At 35.3% G+C, this 22,732-nt stretch overlaps 1 protein-coding gene across 1 annotated transcript in view; it reads left to right on the top strand.

Annotated features, from left to right (window-relative positions):
• Positions 1 to 22,732, top strand: part of PLXNA2 (plexin A2) — a 182,476-nt gene that overhangs the window by 147,065 nt on the left and 12,679 nt on the right. The window contains exons 16-20 of the mRNA XM_072411934.1: positions 2,454 to 2,621; positions 7,610 to 7,721; positions 10,302 to 10,536; positions 14,071 to 14,114; positions 17,311 to 17,579. Of these exons, the coding sequence (XP_072268035.1) occupies positions 2,454 to 2,621; positions 7,610 to 7,721; positions 10,302 to 10,536; positions 14,071 to 14,114; positions 17,311 to 17,579 (828 nt within the window). The remainder of the gene's footprint in view (positions 1 to 2,453; positions 2,622 to 7,609; positions 7,722 to 10,301; positions 10,537 to 14,070; positions 14,115 to 17,310; positions 17,580 to 22,732) is intronic.

Here is a 22,732-nt window from a genome sequence, read left to right as displayed (position 1 = left end):
AAGAAGGACGTGGACGATCAGCGGGACCAGGTAAGATGCCGGCCGGCTTCTTACCGGTCCCGCTGGCACCCGACGAAGGCACCCGACGCTGGACAGGGAGATCGACGGACGACGATCGACGGAGGACGACGCTGGAACACGAACACGACGCTGGATGAGCACAGGGGGACCAGGTAAGTAAGGATGGGAAAAATCTCGGGGTTAACCATCCTAGCCATTTTTTTTTGCCCGTACGAAGGTCGGGCTTAACGGCAAGGAGGTTAAACATAGATAATGGAATAGGGTTTTCATAATAATCAATCAATATTACCTTGTAACTTCAAATCAATTAATTTTTATAATAACACACAATACGTGAGTTTACAATCTCTAGGCCATATATACCGATTTTCTTACAGTATACACATAAATATAGTGCACACAAAATATCCACTTCAATTCTTTTTAAGGCATCATGATGGAAAAACGTTCCTTGACGCGTTTGATGATGGGAGCTAGAAGAGCAACCTATAATGTGCCACATTATTATTATTATTATTATTATTAATATTATTAATATGCTTATTGACTTGTATTTATATAGCGACAACATATTACGAAGCACTTTACAAAGTCCATAATCATGTCACTATCTGCCCCTCAAAGGGTCTCACAATCTAGTGCCCCTATCTTTTTAGTAATATGTCTTTAATACAGTCTACAGTCAATTTAGGGGAATCCAATTAACCTACGTGCCTGTTTTTAAAATGTGGGAGGAAACCCAAGCAAACACAGGGAGAGCATGCAAACACACAGATAGTGTCCTTGGGCGAGATTGCAAATCTGTGACCTAGCGCTGCAAAGGCCAGGGTGCTAACCTCTGAATCTCTGTGTTATAATTTTAATTTATTGCCCTTACATTTGTTAACGTCTACAAAGAAATTTCAACAGCACCTGTAATAAAACAGCAAAGAAATGGCTTTTTATCAGTTATCTTGTAGCACCGCTAATAGGCATTGACTTGACAATTTTGGTTCTGTGTTTTTTTCTTTCTGTCATGTAATATTTATTTTATTGCCTTGGGAGCAGGTGTTTGATTCTTGCTGTCTGTAAGAGTTCATTAAATAATACCTCAAACACATATTTCTCATCACAGCAATTACAGGATCACTTATATTTCTTTATATTTCCTGTAGAGTGGAATGTAAAGAAATTGGTTTGTCCAGATGTGGCTTCCACTCAGCGAATAGTAATGAAGGTGAAGCTGCAAGACAAGTTTCAGGAAAGAACTAAACATATTGAATGTGGTCATGTTTTATTGACTGCATTCTCTCAATAGTAGTGTAGATACTATATTCTAGACTATATTTCAGGGCTATAAAAAAATAGGAAGCTGATGGCTGTGATTATTTTTTTCTAAAATTGGCTGGTGGTAAATTTTATAAAATTGTATCTTCTCACACTTGTTGAATCATAAATGTATATATAAACCATTTTATATTGCTAAAAGTAGAAGTATTGTTTAATTGGCAAGAAATATATGGATTTGTGAATCTTGGTATAAAATGTGTAGTAGATTCATTTAAAGTAGATGTGTGAATTCTGAGCCAGGAATAATTGTCCCTAAATTAAAGTATGCAAGTTATTTTGGTTCATCTTTGTGCTGGTTTTCCATAGGTAATTTCATACTACCACACAAGAACATCATATATGTTAAATAACTTCCTTGCAAATTGTCTGTAGAATTTTAAATAGCAAACATTCAGATGGTTTATATATTTTTAAATTAGGAAAAAAACGAATGGAAAATGAACATTTTATTGGATGACTAAAGTTAACATATCAAGGAGAATACATAAAACATTTCGGAATACTGTAACATATTTGTATCATATTGATTTCATATTTTTTTATTTTATTCATTTATAGACTGATCTTTCTTACCTTAGTCTTAGATTTAGAAATAATACATAGCTAATACATTGTAAGTCTATAACCCTGTGTTATATGCATAGTATTCTAGGCTTTTTTTTAATAAGGCACCACATCAGTGACTACTTCTCAGTGGATATTACATACAGATGTGCTGTACATGATTTAGAGACTGTGGGACTGTCTTCCTTCTCACTCATTTAGTTGTTTGTATGTGTTCTAAAATAAAAGTCAACAGTAGTACATCAAATTGCATTCTCTTTACAGCAGGTGTAGAACTCCAAACTAGCAAACCCTAGTGATCCAAGGTGGAACCAAGGTTTTCTGGCAGAAAGTGGAACATATCATACTGTTCATATGCAATATATAATTTTCTCTAAAAGACATAAAAAAAAAGCATTTATAGACTTTTGAATCACATAATAATGAAAAAAAACTAATATATATATATATATATATATATATCAACTTTATATTAAATCTGTAACCAATAAATCTTCTGTAAAGGGTAAATGTTTATTTTCTACTATTTCATGTTACAGGAGGTCTCTTAACGAAATAGTATGTGTGTCTGCTCCATCTGCATATGGTGTGGGTCCAGTTCATGTGTTTGTCAACGTGGATAGAGCTCAAATAGAAAGCAACTTGCAGTTTGAATATGTTGATGACCCCAAAGTTCTACGCATTGAACCTGAATGGAGCATTGCCAGGTATGTTTACTTTACCTTCAACTTCTATTGGAAAATATAATGAAGTTTAGGAGCTCTGTTTATAAAACAGGGAATCAGACATCCTTTTGTGGGAATCTTCCAGGTCCATGTGTTTCAATTACAGTAATGGATTCCCACCAGAGAATGTTTGAGGTATGTCACATCCCCTGTTTTATATATAGAGCCCATAATGTTTTTTTGTTTTTTTTATTGCTTGTCCAAGATCAGTGGTGGACAAATAAGTAGTATGGCCGGTCTAAAGCTCACACCCTTACAAACAACAGCAACAATAGCACACCCGCATTTATATCCTCAAAGTTTCCTATTGTTTTATTATTGATCCAGAAAACAGCAAAGGAAACTTGTTCTAACTTGTTTTCCTTATCTCCAAAACCATTCATGTAGTTTCTTATAATAAATTGTTCATTTGTATTTTTGATAAACAGTAGTTGTTACTTTCTTCCTAGGAAATGCCTTTGAACGTCTGAGTTATTTATGAACAATTAACGGCAGGTTTATCCTGAAGACTAACCCACATTAACTAATACTTTCAGTATTACAACAATAAGTTGTGTATTTATAAAGAAAATGTGACTTTCACCAAAATATTCATTGGTATTAAAACAAACATTTAAATTGCAAGCAAGTGAAAGATTAATCTGCAGTGAATGTTTGTCAGATTTGCTGCTTTATGAAGAAAAACAAAACAAATAACAAAAACACATTTCTATGTTATGGTATTTGGGGCTAAATATAGGAACACTTTTTGAAGTGGTCCAAATTAATTTTTGAATTGGTATTGAAAAAAAAAGAAGGGGGAGAATGACAGAGCGGCACCCCGCTGCGCTCCCTCCCCCTTTCACTTCTATTACAATCGTTTGTCGTCCATCTCCCGTGGATTTTGCGACGAGCGCTATACACACACAAGATTCTCGTCCCATATCGACCCTGAGCCGATTATCAGACGAGAACTATTGCACGTGTGTTCCCAGCCTAACACAGCAATGTAGGCAGCAAAAAGGGAAAAGTTAAGCCATCATTGGTGGATTTATATCCACTGCAATGAAGGCAAAAACTGGTTGAGAAACCCGTCTCTAGAAGCTAGGGTTGACGGACCAGTGTGATGGACCATTTGTGAGCACATTTGTTTCATCTGCTGAAAATTATTCCCAATATTGGGAACTGGATGCCTTGTGCCTAAATAGCAAATCTCATAACCACACTGACCTGGATATCAGATTCATTTGGAACTTTGCTGGCTCAGTAATGTTCAGCTAGATTATATTCTAAAACTGTACTCAAACTATAAGATAGTATAATAATTTACAGTGCAATGGGCTCTACGTGTAGGTTGGTGTGAATCTCTTACCAAAAAAATATAGCTTTCCAAACAGCTGGAAACAGTTTTTAAATTTAGCTTTTAACCTAAGGTAACCCATGCCATTTTTGTAGTCAATTAGGAAGAGTTTTCACAATCTGGGGAGTGAGCACCATGACATGAGAGAGGAAGCATTGAAGAGCTTTGAATATCACCTATGCTTGAGCATTGGAAGATGGGATATCAAAAAAATGCCATGGGTCACATTAGGGATCAAATCAAACAACTTTGATCTTTACAATGTCTGCCCTTAACTTTGTAGCTGTATTGTGTCAAAGTGATTGGGACTCCGATTAACAACAACAACAAAAAATCAGTCCACGGTTATATGTATGCCCTTTTTTTTTAAACAAATGTCTGAAATCTGCCTGCCCAGTTTGTGAAAATCATAAAAAAAGGGTTTTAATATCCCGGGATAGTACCATAACAAGTATTTTCTGAGACAATCAATGATGTGAAATCAATACTATGAAATGCTGTCAAGTATGAAAATAAATTCATAATTTAGACATGCCAGTTGTATTGCAGGACATGTGATTTAGTTAAGCATTTAACTTTTTTATAGGTATTTGCCATTGGAACTCGATTTTACGCTACAAATTACACATCTCTTTACACACACAACACATTTTTTTTCAGTGCAACAGAGCATCTCTGATACTGCCTTTTTTGCAAAAGTGTAGTTTCCATAGCTAGGACTTCTTGGATACTGTCATTGGTTTCCCTCTCGCTCTATACAGGTTTGGACATTTCATTAACTGATGCAGACTCTTTGGGCAATTTAGAATAAAAAAAAATATTGATTAAAGTTCTTTGAATGCAATCTTAGCTAGTGTTCTATCAATTAGCAAATTGGATTTTCTAAACAATAGACCTTCATTTACTTACTAGCCACCCTTGTGAAACTAGATCAAATGCTTTACTGAAGTACAAATTTACAATGCCTATAGCCACAGTCCAAAGTTATATTTGTTTCCTAATGAAAAGAAAGTGGATTTGTTTGACAGCATCTGTTTTCCAAAAGCCCCTGTAGGCTATCACAATGTTTATTGTATCACATTCTCACATAAGTATCATCATTGCATTCCCTTTAATATTTTTCCTACAATAGACTATAATGGATGTACACTTTAGGCCCTTTTTAAAATTAGGTTACAGAGTTGCCACTGGCACCATGGCTCCATTAATGGCATATTTAAGCCAATCCCAAATCCCATTTTTTTTAGTATTGACATTCTGTAAACAATGTAGAAGATTGATGCTCTAAGAGCTTTGCAGGTGGACGTTTAGTATGGTTTAGCTTAAAGTGGTTTGGATTGGAGTAAAGGTAAATAAAAGAACATCTGTCCTGTATGGTACTATATAGGAAAGAAACCTTTCTAACTTCTAATTCAAAGTTTCCAGACTGTGAGATATTCTGAATCCAATGGGCCTTTATTTAAGCTATCCAAGGCTGGAGAGGATACACTTTCATTGTAAAGCTGGGTGATCCAGCAAACCTGGAATGGATTTCTTCAAAGTCATTTATTATTTATCCATTCCATTGTTGCTGGATCACTCAGCTTCACTGATGAAAGTATATCCTCTCCAGCCTCAAAGAGATTCAATAAATTACAGAATATAAGAGGGATACATAAATAATTTATGTATTCTTGTTAGTTGTTTTTTTTTCTTCGTATAGGAATGCTAAATATTCTGCAAATATATACATTCTTACAAATTGTTTAGTGTGACCTAAAAATTTACTGCAAGTTCAACCATAAACCAAACATGGTAGTTATAATGGGACAAAATAGAATGCTGCATTAGGTTGCTGCTAAATCAAAACATTTATACTTGGGATGTGGCAATATGTCATGCTACAGCCTAATAAATGTGATAGGTAATGCACTTTTTTTAAATAAAGTGTTGTTTGTTTGTTTATTTTTGTCTTTTAGGAATTACATTGTTATACTAAAAACAGTTGTTTATTGACTTTAAAGCACATCTTGGCTACAAATGTGATCTAGTATGACCATTTCAGTGACGTGTTTGTAATGAGGCTAAGTTAGTAAAACCCTTCATATGATGTATATTTCTGAAGCTATATAAATTCCAGGTTCACGTTTTGCTGATGATGAAGATAATGAAGACACATCTTTTTTTTATCTTTCTAGGAAAGGTATCTGAGAATACCTGAATATTTCACACATAGGAAATCATACTCCATTTCAGAACAAATAGTCCTGCAAGAACTGCATGATTGCATTAGTGTGCGTACTTTGGGGAAAAATATTTAATTCAAAGCTACTATTCCTGTTTATGCCACACAAAAACTGTAGAAACATATTTGTATTTTTTTAAACCCCTTGTATTTACCCTTTACTTACTCTAGCAGAATCCTGTCCAGTCCAATAAATGCACAGCCTTACTAAGCCTTTATTTCCAATTAACTTTGATGTCAAGATATTTGCCAAGCTTCCTCATAAAATAAATGATGTAATGAAATAATTTACTGGGATGAACAAACCACATGTCGGGAGCTACACACTTGAATAATAGAATGTCATTTTTAAATCTGTAGTAGCAATAAAACATTTCAAGAAAAAAATCTCTGTACTGTTCAGTACTCAGAAAGGATTGGCCTTAGTAATATGAGAATACCTAAGTGAGTCATGTCTAAGCTAGGTTTTGGGTCCTCCTGACAGTTTGTTAAGGTGTGCTGTTAGGCATGTTAAGGCATCTATCACAGGGATACTTTAAGTTTCTTGCAAAATAATTCTATTTGACACACTATATATGTTGGGTCCAGAGGAGTGGGTACTCATATATAATAGCTATAAACGTATTTATTTTGTGGATTCATAAGGGGATATTCACAATAATCTATCTGTCAAGCTTCCTTTGGCCTTATGTGACCTTAATATTGGTCTTCCAGAGCCCTCATTTTGATCCCTTAGGTGAAGTGCCTTCTATGACTTTGAGAGAGAAGGTTTCTTCACCAATTGCTTCTCTGATTATTTCAATATTGAGACTTGTTGAAGCTGGTGGCCTGTTATATAAGTTACCATTCTTCATTATTTGATACAAAGACAAAATGTAAAATGGGCAAAAGAAGACAGACCTTTGGATTTGGTTATCTGAAAGATTAGTAATCTGAAAAAAGTAAGATGTCAAGCAATGTAATGTATGAGCTTCTTTGGTGATGTTAAGGTTAAAAAAGTTGCAAAGTATACAATGAATAATTATTAAGCAGAAATGCTGCCACTCTATGTTGCAATCTAATGCTACCTTGGTAAATAAGGATATCATTGTTTTAAAAAAATTAACATCTCCTCAGCTACTGACATGCATCTTTTTATAAAGCAGTGAACTTGACATTCACTGAAACGTTCCCTGGTAGAGAATCAAATACTGCCCTTGAAACACATGAACCTGAAAAATTCTCCAGTAAAAAAAGCTTCAGTAAATGTCAGATTCACTGCTTTATAAATATACCCCAAAGTGACTGTCAATACTGAGCTTTTTATGTATCTAAAAAAAAAAAGATACTTGGTTTAACCAAATAATATGATTTATTCAGACTGATGTGCAATTATTGTAGAGGTACTTTTTCCACTATTTTTTGTAGGGGCTGGGAATGCCAATGTAATTTATTTTTGTTTCCAGATATTGTACTAACCAAGTTTGCCTGCTACAAACGGGCTAATACAAAGCAGTTATGTCATGATGTCACTATTTCTGTGAGCCACATTTTTTTTTATTATTATTTTCTCCCTCCTCTAAATTACCTCCAGTAGGTTTATTATCCCTCTAGTCATAGCCCTATACTGTATATGCAGGCTCTGTTTTAAGCTCTCCTCCCTGCTCTCCGTGCCCCTCACTGGATAATTATTCAAGATGGATATAACTTCACTGAGAGGTGCACGATGAGCAAGGAGATGATCTAATACACGCTCTGACTTAATATACATGGGGTCAAGACCAGCTTGTAAGTATTCTTCTGGTGGGTGTTTTGAAGGTGCTGATTTCTAAAGAGTGTGTCTTGTGGGGGGAAAGTGACATTTGAAAAATAAATTACATGCTGCAGCTGTGTAGCTGTAATTAGGAAAAAGGAGGAGCGCAGTACTTCGGAGGGGAAATTATGCCATAGGATTTATCAGATTTTCTGTTCCTTTCGGGCATATATAGTGAAAAACTGCCATTATATCTAGTTCTCTTTGAATGGATATAACTGTCTATTCCTCTTATGAACTTACCAATGATGGTCTCTTTTTTTAAATTAAATAGTATCCAGTATTTATATATCGCCAACAAATTACGCAGTGCTGTACATTAAATAGGGGTTGTAAATCACAGACAAACATAGACAGTGACACAGGAGGATGGGATGACCCTTCTAAAAGAGTTTACAAGGAGGTGGGGGAAGTAAGACACACAATAAGAGGGGAGATATGGATTGGGGGGAGTAGTGAGGGAATAGGAGACAAGAAAATAGGTAGGCATGTTTGAAGAGATGGGTTTTAAGTGCTCTTTTAAATATGAGGGGGCAAGCCGAATAGGAGGAGGAAGAGAATTGGAGCAGCACTAGAAAAGTCTAGGGTATGTGATAATGTTATGAGTGAGGAAGTCATTAGTAAGTCATTAGAGGAGCGAAGAGAGTGGCTAGCGGAGTATTTTTCTACCAGGTCAGAAAAGTAGGTGGGAAAGGAGCTGTGGAGGAATTTGGAGGCAAAGCACATGAGCTTGAGTTTGATATTAAGGTGAAATGTAAGTCAGTGAAGAGAACTTTAAAGAGAGGCAGCAGAAGAGGAGTGGAGGGAAGGATGGAGTCTGGTTGCAACAACCATGATGGATTGTAGAGGCGATAGTGGAGTTAGTGGAATACCAGAGAGGAGGATGTTACAGTAGTCAAGACGAGAGATAAGAGCATGTACAAGCATTTTTTGTGGTTTCTGTGACAGGTGGGGGTGTATTTTGGAGGACATACCTAATACTTTTTTTTCCATCTATTTTTTTAAATGGATAAGTAAAATAGATTGGCCTCTTTTAAATAAATGCCTCTTTTAAATCAGAACTTTCACCATAATGTTTGTATTCTGTTCAAATGAATTTCATTATTACCCCCATGAGCAGTAACCCCGAGTGTGGCTCAGGGTAAAAAAAACCCGCTGAAAGCAGTAACCCCGAACGTCACTCAGCGTAGCTAGAAAAATAAAAAATAAAGAATTACCTGGTCCCATCGGGGCCTCCAGTGTCCTGTTATCCTCTGGCCGCATCCTCTTCGTCCGATCCGTCCCCCGGCAAGTGTGCTGACGTTCCCTGGGAGTTCCTGGTGACGTTGGTTTGTGCGGGAGCATGGCAGGAATTTCAAATTATTTTGTATTGGATTCAATACAAAATAACTGTAAAGTAAGTATATATATATATATATTATATGCTACTTTACAGTTATATTGCAAGTTTCAGTATTTTTGATTTATTTATGTACCCTTGCACAGATTTTTGTGTTTTTTTTTTAAAGTTTATTATTAAATGTATTACATTTATTTAATGGACATTTCGATGAGTTATGCCTAAGAGTTACAGGCCTACAATGTAAAATAAATTTTCATGAAAGACAATGTACCGCTTTTAGACATCCAGACAAAAATGAACCACCCAGGAGGTTAAAAACTGCCTTTTAAAAAATATAGTTTAATTACCTTTTTTGTTATTACATTTTTTTAATGGTCCTTACCTTACAGTTTTTGAACAGATTTTCTGCAGACCTCTGGGATATGTAATGTTGGTGTCAATAAAATTTTTCCAAGGAGGTTCCAAGCAAATCTGTAACAAAAAAAAAAAAGTAAATATTATACTAGGGCCTGATGTAAAGCAATGGAAAAGATAATGACAATGTGGTGATTAGTGGTAGTGTAAGTATGAGTATTGAGTTGTAAATAAAATGTTAGGAAAGTGTGCATTTAAGGTTTTAAAAGAACAATGATAAATCGACGGAGAAGTCAGTTAAAGGTTTTAAAGGTATCTGTGCTGTAAGTTTTTTAAAATAACTATTTTATTATACTACTATATTTTTCATTGCCTTTGTACAGAAATAGTTTTAGCCTATTCATGTACATTTCCATTTGTTATATACTTTTATTATAAAGCTATGTTATGAAAAACATACTACAACTAACCAAATATCCCATTTTAGAGACCTTTAGATGGTAATGAAATGAAAAATTTGTCATAGCTACTTGCTAGGTTTACTGTAGTTTGCATATATCTCCATTTTTTTTATTCCACATCCTACTTACTGATCTTTTTTTTCTCCCCAGGTCCATGTTGGAGGCATGGTGTTTTCTCCTGGTTCTATCAATGTGCTATCAGACAGCCTTTTGACACTTCCTGCTATTGTAAGCATAGCTGCTGGTGGAAGCCTCCTTCTTATTATTGTTATTATTGTGTTAATTGCTTATAAACGGAAGTCCAGAGAGAATGACCTAACCTTGAAGAGACTGCAAATGCAGATGGACAACCTAGAGTCACGGGTGGCTCTGGAGTGCAAAGAAGGTAAGTGATGATTTGGCTGGCATAAAAGAAATGGCAACTCTTGAAAGTGTTTACATTCTTTATTGCATATATCTTAAATTAGTCAGATGCAGGACAATTGATGTAGGTGAACAAAAAAAAATATTCCACCCTTTTTTTTATTAGTTTATTCATCTAGTATTTTAGGAGTTTATTCATCGTTGTATTTTGATTACCTCGTTTCAATAATTAATCCATGGTCGATATTCGGTCCTTGGGAGATATTAAAGGGTGCATGCCGTAACACACTACAAATGTGTGAATTATATATTTTTAAGGAACTAAAATGTGCAGCCTATATAGCTGAAATCTTGCACAAAAAAGAATTTCAGTGGGTAGAGATTTTATTATGCAGTGAAAAATACCTTGAAATGTTACATTCTGCTCCATTGTAAAGAAATCCTCCTCCAAATTATCTCTTTGCACTTTATCAATTTGCTGTGCACATCCGCAGTGTTTAGTAGTTCCCTATCTTGACTTCGATGTTACTACTAGACACTCTTCGAAGTGTTGGTTTAGGAAGACCCTTATTGGGAAGATTTATTTTGCAATAGAATGGTATTCAACAGCAGGAGAGGCAAAATTCAGTATGTTCTTTTGCAGGGTGACAGTATTTAATGCAGAGATAGAAGAATTACAGCCAATCTGACAGCATACATAGGAGGTTTAGTGATTTTTGTTATCATGGTATTGTTTAGGCTATAAGTAGCCTTTACCCAGCAATGAGACCCTTCTGTATATGTTAAATTATCTTCTGAGCTGTATTGTGGAAGAATACAAAAATGTCTTTATTAAGTTTCCTCAGTCAGTACTATGATAACATAGGATTATTTTAAAACATGTGCAGCTGCCCCATAATGCTATCCTTGTTGTTTTCACTGACCAGCAAATGTCCTCTACAAATCCTAGAAGACGTCCAGCACCTAGTGATCATTTGCCTGTCTATTATTAATAAATACTAATACTTGTGGGAGTTTACGTTAGTTTAGCTGAAATAAGGAAAGGATTGGCAGGGAAAGAATGTTATAAAGAGGGATGGCATGTTTCTTAGACATTGGCAATGATAAGGGTGTTCAATGTTAAATGACCGGTTCTGTCTGCTGTATGAAGACCTGTGCCTGATTCCTGGCAACTTTCAGTAACATACCTGGATGATAAAATGTAAGTTTTTTTTTTGTTATTATTTTTTTATCACCTTTACTTTTTTATTGTTGCATATTTTCATTTTATCATTTTGATTTTTTTTAGGTTTTCCCTGACGGTAGTAGATGGTGATTAGTTTCTACTTGCCAATGATTGCTGCAAGTATGCCTCCAGAGCCCCGAGACATGGCTGCACTGGTGCAGTGCGGTGCACAAAAGAACTAATGATAAATGGTGGGATAGAAGCCCTGCCTGGTAATGACAAATAGGACTATTGCTACAGTAAGATGGCACAGCTGTTTGGTTGATGCATTTTTTTTAAAAATGGTATAGCAGTTTTTGTCTAAAAAGAAGTCTTGTCCTATAAATTGACATTATCTAGATGACTGATTCTTTCATGTCCACATTCTCCATCTTTGGGACAAGACTGAAAGAAAATTGTCAGCACTGTGGCTACTGGAATGGCACATCACTACATGGCTCAGTATATACCATGATTTTGTAAAAGTAGTACCCTAAAGTTCTCACAAACTTTAATACCCTGTTGTAGATAAAAACAGCTTACATATTTTTGTTGTTTATTTGTATTTATTTGTTGGCCCTGTTTATTGTTTATTTTTGACTGCATAATCTTTTCTATAGTACATTCTATAGTAGCATAACAATTACCGATACTATAGTACAAATAACATAAAATTATTTATTTTCTTTTTTTTTATGCTTCATCAAATTAAACCAAATTCTAATAAGCTTTGTGGTGTTTTTTTAGGTGGTTGCAGACTAGTTCCATTTGAAGCTGCTAATTCTGCACAATATATTATGTTTACATATAAATACTTGTTTCTGTGTCTTAAACGTAATTTACTGCAATTTATGCAATGCTGGTGCGTTTTGATTTCCACAAAAAATATGTTTTTGGGTGTGGGCATAGACATATAAAATGGCATGTAGTTTTCCACAGTAAAATTAAATGCCATTTTAAACACTGTTACTGTGTGTAAAATACTCCTAAAATACATTTACCATAATGCAGCTAAAATCCGATTGTTGAAAAGGTTGTTTCAGTAATGATGTCCTAAATAGGCCAGATTCCCTGAAATGGTCCTCTAAAATTGCTGGCAGTATTACAGTGAAGATAAGAAAGACCTCATCTCATGCAGCATGAGAATAAAAAGCATAACATTGGTTGCCCATAGCAGCCATTTGTTTTCTAGTTAACTTACTCATAAAGTGCAAATCTTTTGACTTTGAGTGGCAACAAGCATTATAATTAGGTGCATAAAGCGTTTCAATGTGTATTGTGTGAATTCAGTACTACAAATGTTTGTGTATTAAATGAATACTAAAACATAAATGGTAATAGTAACAAACTCAAAGTTATCTAAACACAAGTCAACTTTATTACCACTTTAAGACCTAAGTCCACTTTAAATCTGAATATCACAAACTGTTGCCTGCAATATTGTCTTTCCTAAACCGCCTCCATTTTAGCACCATTTCAGTGTCAAAACAGGTTCCAGTGCTGAATCCAGGAGTGAAACTGGGACCAGTGTAATCAGTTCCAATTGTGGCTACAAAGGAAAGCCCATGAGGTCATTTGTGACATCAGTAGAATTGTCCTGTAACATAGCAGAACTGGAAAAACGCAGACAACCACCCACAACATAAAACAGATTACTAGCAAGACCACTAAGCTAAGAAAAGGTCAACGACTTGGAGAATCGTTCTCGCCCGGATAATTTGTGGATGGTGGGAATCCCGGAAATAGTGAGTACCGAAGGAAGATCTAATATATTTGTGTACAGTGGTGATCCCACAGGCTCTGAACCTGACATCATCCTGCAAAGGGGAAAGGGCACTTTAAGTAGGCCCAATACACAAGGAAAATGCCAGGGCTCTGCCAGTCAGAGAATTCCCAGACCACCAGCACATTCTCCATGTCTTTCCCAATCAATTTGACCTAGTGGTGGCGGGCCACAAGTTACTCTTGTTTGTGGATTATTCAGCAGAATTACCTAAACTGCGCAAAGCATTCCACGCAGTATGTCAATAACTGTTTCAACACTGGATAAAGTTTATGCTACTGTACCCTGTGACTTTTGAGGTGACATCAGCGAACAGGCCCCTTGCCTAATTTAAATCCTCCAAGGAGGCCTCTAAATATATGGATGAGCTAATAGATTCTCATTACAGTATGCTGCTGAACCCTGTAATGGACCAATCACAAAGTGAAGACATGCTATGGATATAATTATATTACAACAAAATACTTCCTATCTATCTGAATGACATAGGTCAAGATTCTGATGGAGCGCCCTGTTCATGTTATGACATGCTGCTTCTAGTTCTATACTTTTTATTTCACTGTTTTCAGCAAACGACACAAACATCAATATCCAAATTGTGGACAAGACAATGGTATTTATCTCCCAGGAGCTTCAAAATTGTGAATTTGAGTGTTGAAGAGAACACTTCTAAAAAAAAACTACAAAAGTGTATCTTAACCAAAAAACATATTTAAATTTATACAGCTTACCAGTCACGACATGTGGTGGCTGAATTAGTTTCACCTATTTTTTTATGTTTATTTTCACCAGATGCCCTGCTAATAATACACTTTCTTTTATAGAGCAAAATGGCAGTAAGTGCAGGGCAGGAAGTGTGTAATGAGAACCGCTCCCCTTCTTCTTAACATGGTAGAGGTTCCTGGACAGGGTTAGTTTTATATTGGTTAAGATAACCTTGGAGAGTTCTCTTAAATTTATGAGCTGTAACAGGATTAATGTTTATTATTTTACAGTTAACAGATCTGGAACAACACTTTTAACAGTGACAGTCTAAAAGAGAGCAACATAGAAACTTTAATTGTTAGTTTACATACTGAGCAGAAGTTAACCGACAGCCAGAAGCACATTGGTGTTAACCCTGAGCAGTACTCAAGCCAAGAATTCAATGTGAAAATGGTTCTACCTAAGTTTTGACCAAGGTACCATTTTACCTTTTGATTCTCTGGTGATTTCCAAAGGTTTCAAAGCATTGCATGTGGACAGTTTTCCATAATGCTTCACCACCTTGTGTGAATTTTTAGAGCATGACCTTTAGCATCTATTTATACAAAACTGTCTTTTAAATTTGGTGAAACAATATGTCAGTTATTTTGTAATTGTTTGTAGTAGAGTTAATATAAGGGTTTATTTTACATCTAGTATTAAAAACAATTGTGTAAAAATCATACAAAACGTTTGCATGTTTTCTGGGGAGAAATGTAATGCTAATGAGCGTGCAATAGTTTGAAAGAGGTTACATTGTCCACTGTTGTGTAAATTAAATATGTTGGCAAAAAAGCTGAAGACACGTAGATACAATTTTTTAAGACCGGTGAATCAGACAGTTACCTTTCACTGAAGGTAATTGTTCCAGGTGCTTGTTTTTTAAATGACAGTGAGCGATCAACTGAGCAATAAATATGTTTCCTGAAGATAATTCACTTATCTAGTCTGTTGTGACTGACTGAATGCTTAACAGCTTCTGTGCTCTTCTGTGCTTCACTGACCTGCTGTCGGTCACCTTGACACGAGGACATACGGTCAGAATTCAGTACAAATATATTAGCATAGTTTCTGTTGGTGTAAATTAATTGTTGTTTTGGAGGCTGGCAGCATTTTGATATATATCTGTAAGTTTCTTTAGGTGCAGTAGACTATTGAAGAGTTCATACTACTGGAGAATAAATTATAGCCATGGTTAATGGTTAGTAATAGGGTTATGATTGTCTGTGCCAACATATATTGGCAAAAAAATACTTTTGTGTAGAATTTATTGATGCTATAAATTTGTGCAAAAGCTTTTGTACAAATATATGGCATTGATAACTAGATCATTCACCAGAAACCTAACATCAGCACACTGTACCCTAAACCTAAGAACAAGAGAGAATACATTTCTTTATTTATATGTTTAATGGAAACATTAGAAATGTAAAAAACAGCTTAGTCGTTTTATATATATAATATTCTAAAAACCAAACAGTATATATGCAGGGTACTAAAATACAAAAACAAGTTTAAACAGGCAAACATAAAAGCAGGTAATAAAAAATAAACAAAAAGAGTAAGAAGTACCAAAGCATTCTTTTGCTTCAGGATGTTTGAATTATGCCTCAGCCAGCATGTAGACCCCAAAAACATGAGCAATGATTACATTTCAGGCCTCCTTTTAAAACTGTTTGAGTTTAAATACATTTGGAGCCAAACGTGGCATGTTAGCTCATTTCCACATTTACAATTAGATTTATCAACCACAATAACCGTGAAGAATTGTGCAACACAAACATATTATTAGCAAATATGCAACACAATTATCTACTTTTAAAGGTCAAGCAGTCATTTTGAAATCTATATTCTCCCAAAGGGACCCACATTTTTTATTGCTCTCCTATTTCCCAACGTTTATGTGACATGTTTGTTTTGAAGCTCTCTGTACAACACGTCTTTAACAATTATTGTAATAAACTTGTGCTGCAATATATGGTATACCTCAATGTACTTTTTGTATTTGTCAGTGTATCTTTTATACAACACATCATGTTTGCTAAAACTTTTTAAGCATGGGAGTTTTCATTTGTTTGCACACATATTAAATAAGCATATCAACTGTTATGTATAGTTCACAAATTTCTAATACTTATCAGCACTACTGTTCATGCCTCTCTCCTTGTGACTTGCCACAGTTGCGTTGTTGCAGCCTTGTCAATGAGGGAAAAAGAAAAAAGTAAATCCTTGCTTCTGCCTGCAGAGAACTAATGTTCTCTAAAACTGCGTACACACTTGCAATTTTTGTCGTTGGAAAGGATCTTTCACGATCCTTTCCAACGACAAGGGACTGCACGATCCATGAACGGTGCTGTACATACAGCACCGTTCATGCTCTATGGAGAGGGGAGGGGGAGAGCGACGGAGCGGCACCCTGCTGCGCGCTTTCCCCCTTCCCTTTCATTAGGATCGGTCGTCATACATCGTCGGTGGATCCGGCAGGTCGGTCGTTCGGACGATGGACGACACCGACTGTACACACGGCAGATTTTCGCCCGATATTTGGCCGATGCCGATTATCGGGCGATAAAAATCTGCCGTGTGTACGTAGCTTAAGCCTAGGCAAATTCACTTGTCCTAGATCTCAAGGGCTGATTTTTAATAATAAAAGGTGCTGTTTTTCTTAATAATACTGCTGCTGTATGTATAGAATATGTATAGTTACATAAAAAATTGTAATAATACTAAGTCTGTTATCTGCACAACTGATAAACATTTACATTTGCTTTTGTGGTGTCACATCAGATATTCGTCTAAGCTTCTGTAGATCTAGTAGTTCAGTTTTATCTGTGTTGGTCTATTTTCTGCCAAATCATTGTTAGTAGAACATTTTTCAACATTTTTCCAAGAACTTGGAATTAGAGCTGTCTAAAAATGTCTGTAAGTTTTTGTTGTCTGAAGATTGCATATTCATGTCTTGGACATTATTTAAAACTGTAATGTTTAGCTAATTACAAAGACTTTTGGAATGTTGTTAGTTAGTGATGAAGTTAACATCTTAAATTTTTCTGTTCCCATTTTAGGTGCAAGGCAAAGGACAACAAACTGTGGAGAAAGCTTTGAATCTGTTTGCTCAATTGATCAACAACAAGATTTTCCTGTTAACTTTTATCCGCACTCTGGAGATGCAGCGTAGTTTTTCCATGCGTGACCGAGGGAATGTGGCATCACTTATCATGACTGCTCTACAAGGAAAACTGGAATATGCTACAGATGTTTTGAAACAGCTACTTTCTGACCTAATTGAGAAGAACTTAGAGAACAAGAATCACCCGAAGCTTCTGCTGCGCAGGTAAAGTTTGTTGCATGCAAACAAAACTTCACAGGTAGTCATGATGAAAAAAATTTCTTGACATTATTATTTCATATTTTAACTGAAATATAACCTCATTTGGTTAAAAACCTTTGAGGTAGTCATCCTGTAAAATTTGCTATAAAGTAAAAACAGATTTTGAAAAATCACGTAACAAATATAGGGCAAGTCCAAAAAACTCTGTTGTCCTTCCTTTCAGAGTAAAGGCTGTGTCATTCTCATTCTGTTGGTTTTTTTAAGAAACAACCAGTTTAAATGTAATGGGGAAGCACAACGCATACCTTTTTGTCGTCTTCATACGTTTTAGTCGTCTTCAAATTCAACGGTGCCGATAGAGAGTAATTTTAAGGGGAGGTTCTACAATTCAAATTCAAACCTATAATGAACTGAAATAATGTTCATTGCTCTACTCATAATGTTGAAATACGAATGGTATATGGATTCATGGTGGAAGTGATATATGACATGTTTTCAAACACCTTTTTATGAAAGAAATATTGGAGATGTTATTACTGTCCTTTGGCCTTCATACTTTGGGCCTGATTAATGAAAGCTCTCCAAAGCTAGAGAGGATACACTTTCATCATTGAACGTGGATTATACAGCAAACCTGAAATGGATCTGATCCAGGATTGAAAACATTTGCTAATAAATAGCAAATGACTTTTAAGAAATACATTCCAGGTTTCCTAAATCACCCAGGTTTACTGATGAAAGTGTATCCTATCCAGCCTTAGAGAGCTTTAATAAATTAGGCCCACTGAGTCATCGATTTTAATCAAGTACCCATATCAGAAAAAAATAATGAAAAAAGTTTGAACTCTATATCTATAAGTCAGAGTGTTGTTTGGCATGCAGTTAAATAGCATTTCAGAAGAATAGCTTTACACAGCTTTTGGGTTTCTTCCATAACATGTTCCTGTAACAAAGGATTTTTAAAGTTTACAGGTTCAAAGTAGAGGATGTTTTGTAAATATATTAGGTTGCAGCACTGTTAACTGGTTGCGCCTTCTTACAAAACACCTATATCACCTGGTATTGACTACTTGAATAATGTGGCCCCATCCTTAGCCCCTCTGACACCCTGGTCAACAAGTGAATAGAGCATTTGATTGCCAATTTAGCAGTATTACAATACCTCCTATTCTTCTTTTTTCGTCTGTTAGAAACTCGATCACCAAAAAACTAAACTTGTTTTCACTCTTATAAATATATGGTCAATAATAGTTGTGAGCAGTGTATTATCAAAGTAAAATCACTTTGGATGCTCCTGCAAATATGCAGTAACAAATTGTGAATAGATACATTTTACTATAATAATTTGATTTAAAAAATGTGTTCCCTTTCATTCCTAATGCATTTGGCATTAGGATAACATGTTTTTTTTTTTGCTTAAAAATTATATTAAATGCAGCTTTTCAGAAATGTAGCGATATTTAGAAAATTTATCACAGCAGGCAAAAGAATGTTATATCTATTTGTATACTGTCAGGCAGCATTTTGGAGGACAATTTTTTTCATCAAAAAAATATTAGTAGGCTTCTCTGTTTCTGCTATACTGACTAAATGAATGAGCTCAGAACACCTAGGATGCTCTGACATCCTTTCTTCTAAGTGACTTTTCTGAGCCCTGCAGGAGTCCATGTTATATAGATGTCTCCTGTAAAATGCTTTTGAAGCCATTTTTATCTTCCATTATAATGTATTTATTTTATTGATAGTATTTTCACTGAGAATTGTTCAATTTTGATTAATAACATTCATGGTAGTTTTGCATAATGACTTACTACACAATATCTAAAGTACAGCTCAACTTTTGTGATTCAGGAAAGACAGAAGTCAGTATCTTATTTTTGACTTTTTTTTTTTTTTGTAACTGTTTGGGAAATCTGCTTTTTTGGCAAAGTAAGAAAAAATGTTCACACTTTTTCTATATTTAATGGCTATCAGACCAAGGAGGAGGTGAGGTTAAAATAATTTTAAAAAGACACGAGGCAGCAAGAACAGCACGTTTTCTGGCCAAATATGGAAGGTTCAGAACTAGTCAGGTTTTTATTGCTGTCTGTGTCTCTCTTTACTTTTTGTTAAGGTGATGGTTTCTAGATGAGAGAAAGACTGTATTTAAAATCTGACACAAACATCTTTTTAACATTGGCACATACAGCAAAACTTGGCAGAAGTTATAACCCCTCTCCTGTCTATCCAAAAATCTATACAATTCAAAGGTCTTATTTGCACATGAATCTCTTTTAAATGCTTACTGTTCCATTTTTATTGAGGATATTAAATATACAGGTTGTAGATTATTCAGTTTGTGCTTGCGTGTAAAGAATTGCTTTAGTGAAAAAGGGTAACTCACCTAGAAAAGTATACTTTGTTCCATTAATTGACTGTGATTTAGGGGCTACATTTACATCAAATTGTTTCTAGGCTTTAGGCTGCTGCAAACGCAAGGACAATATTAAAGTGAATTTGGCCTCATTCAAATGGAGAGACTGGAAGACAAGAATTTGCTCAGTCCTTCAGAGGGGAGCTAGGCTCCTATTTATTATTATTATTGTTAATAAAAAACCATAATAATATAGCACCAACATGTTACACTGTACATTCAATAGGGGTAGCAAATGACAGATGGATACAGACAATGACACAGGACAATATAAGAGGGGGGGATTTATGTACAGTTGACAGACCGCACAGCTGATGAAAACTTCCTTAACTTCCGTAAACACCCTGAACATGGCATCAAACTATACAATGTGCCCTATAATATGTCCTGTACAAGAAAAATTTACCAAAATAACTACATTCCTTTAATAGGTTGCTGCAACGATGGCATTAGGCTGATCTTCCACTTGAAGATGTCAGATTGATGCAAAACAGAAAGAAACTGCACATCCTAAAGCAGGACATACTTTAATAATTAAATATCGTGAGCAGGCAGGTTATTTAATGCAGAAGATACAGGAAATGTCCATTTTGCAACAAAATAAACTCATCCGCCTGATCAGAACTTAATACATTCACCTCCTTTTCTCCTTAATACCTCTCCTCGCTTATTTTTGGGCAGTTGCTTCTTTACCCAGTCTACTTCTGGGTTCAAAATCTTTGGACATGGGTGCAGGTTTTAATTCATTCCTGACACATGGGTACTCTGGTATGCCAGGAATAGATACTGAGCTGCACACGCACAGGTTATTTTATAATATAAATATTTATATAGGTTATTTATAATAAAAAAAAAATAAGCGGGTAGGTTTACTTTATTGCAAAAGGGAGATTGCTTGTTCCTTCTGCACAAAACAACCTACCTACTCCCAGTTTTTTATTTTAACCAAAAAAATTTAGCCTTAAGCTTTACTACTGTGTGATTGTTACAATTTTACTGATATATATATACATGTGGCAGAGCAACACACTACATTAAGTGTCAGCCTTATCCTATGCAGTAAAATGCTCATAAAAGATTTGCATATAACCAGTGTAGTCCTATGCTGGATTTGCTGAACTGTGAAATGGATTTTCTCCCCCTCAAATTCTTACAAAAACGTAGAGGATAGTTCAGGTTTGATCAGAATGAGAATAAGCAAAGTGTCTGTATGTGTGTCTGTTATTACAGAAATGTCTGTAATTACACGGTGGAAAGAAAGTCCATGTGTGCTGTGTTAAGCCTCCGGTAATAGTGGGTGTGAGAGTCTGCATTTATTGTTGCTGTGCATTTTAAAGCTGAAAGAGCTGCAGGGAGACCGACTGCTGCTGATGCGAAATGAGAAATTTATTGCAGCTTCTCAGAAAGACTACAGTATAGGTTTTTCTTCTGCCATCTTGCATTCTGCTCACTGTTGAAATAAATCTGCAAAATCAAACAAACATTATGATGCTACACTTTAAGATGTGTTTTGAGGTCTTAGGTAGTTCATGAATGAAAAAAACACTTCCAAGAAAGGCATCACATTTTGTTTCTGCTAAAATAAACACTTCTCCGCTTATCAAATGATAAACCATTTGATGTTTTTGCAATTTTACAAAGCGAAACTCCAAATGGAAATCACTTGTATGTCCACAAAGCCACCAGTACTACAGCATTTTACAGAATGTAACACAGATTTATAAAAAACGTCTTAATAGTACAATTTATACAAATGTAAAACCTAACCTATATACTTCATATTTAGACTAGGAATATTTTGGGGGTTTTTTAACTACTTTGTACTTCAGTTGTTCACAAAGAAGGTAAAAGCTCATATGCAAATATTCTATTGGTAGGTGGACCTCACCTCTTAGGTGGTCTCCAAGACAGAAAAGGGGACATTTTCCAAACAAGGATAGAAATGACATCAGAAATATGACAGAGACTGAAAAACATTCCAGGAAGTTTTGACTGGAGTTATTTTACAATTTTACCCTTGGCACAAGCCTTATGTCGAAATACAAGTGACATTTTGTTTGCAGGAAATTGATGTATCTAGCAACACACCAGAAGGTACATGAAACTATAAAGAAATCCTTGTTAATTTCCCTTGGGAATTGTGGGAGGGGGAAGAGGAAAATGGAAGCTCTTAATATTAGTTCATCACTATTATTGAGCAGGCTAAAAATAGGTGTAGTTTGAGGAATACTAACCCTTGTGCAGCAAGCATATTAATTCAGATTCTCTGCACATTTGTTTAACTCACTCAGCTCCAAGCAATGCATGTTCTCCAAATTAGAGAATTTCTCATGATGTAAGAAAAAGGATAGATAAAAACATGAATCATTGCATTAGTGTTTAAAGATATATTTTTCTGTTCAGATCCACTGGTAACACAAATAAGCAAATTAAGTCAATGTGAAAGTGTCCCCAAGGCTTTTTTATGCTGTTTTAGTTAAGTGCATATCCTAAACAAATTATTTCCTTGTGTTCTTCCATGCTGATAATAAATAGAATTAGCTTCCAGTGATGTATGCTATGTGGGAAAATGATAAAAATAAGTATTACTTCTTTTATTACTAGTAGGATTTTTTGCAAAGGTTCAAACACTGCCAGGTCCCAGGGGCCTCACTGCAAGGACTTTTCTATTATTTTTGGGAAATAGTGAATATTAATGCAGAGCACAAAAGATCAGCCATGGCTTGAGGGAGAATACTCGGTA

The sequence above is a fragment of the Pyxicephalus adspersus genome, chromosome 1 (genome assembly GCF_032062135.1).
Source record: "Pyxicephalus adspersus chromosome 1, UCB_Pads_2.0, whole genome shotgun sequence".
Classification (NCBI taxonomy): Eukaryota; Metazoa; Chordata; class Amphibia; order Anura; family Pyxicephalidae; genus Pyxicephalus; species Pyxicephalus adspersus.
The sequence above is the reverse complement of the archived record's forward strand: the minus strand, read 5'-3'. Positions and strand labels throughout refer to the sequence as shown.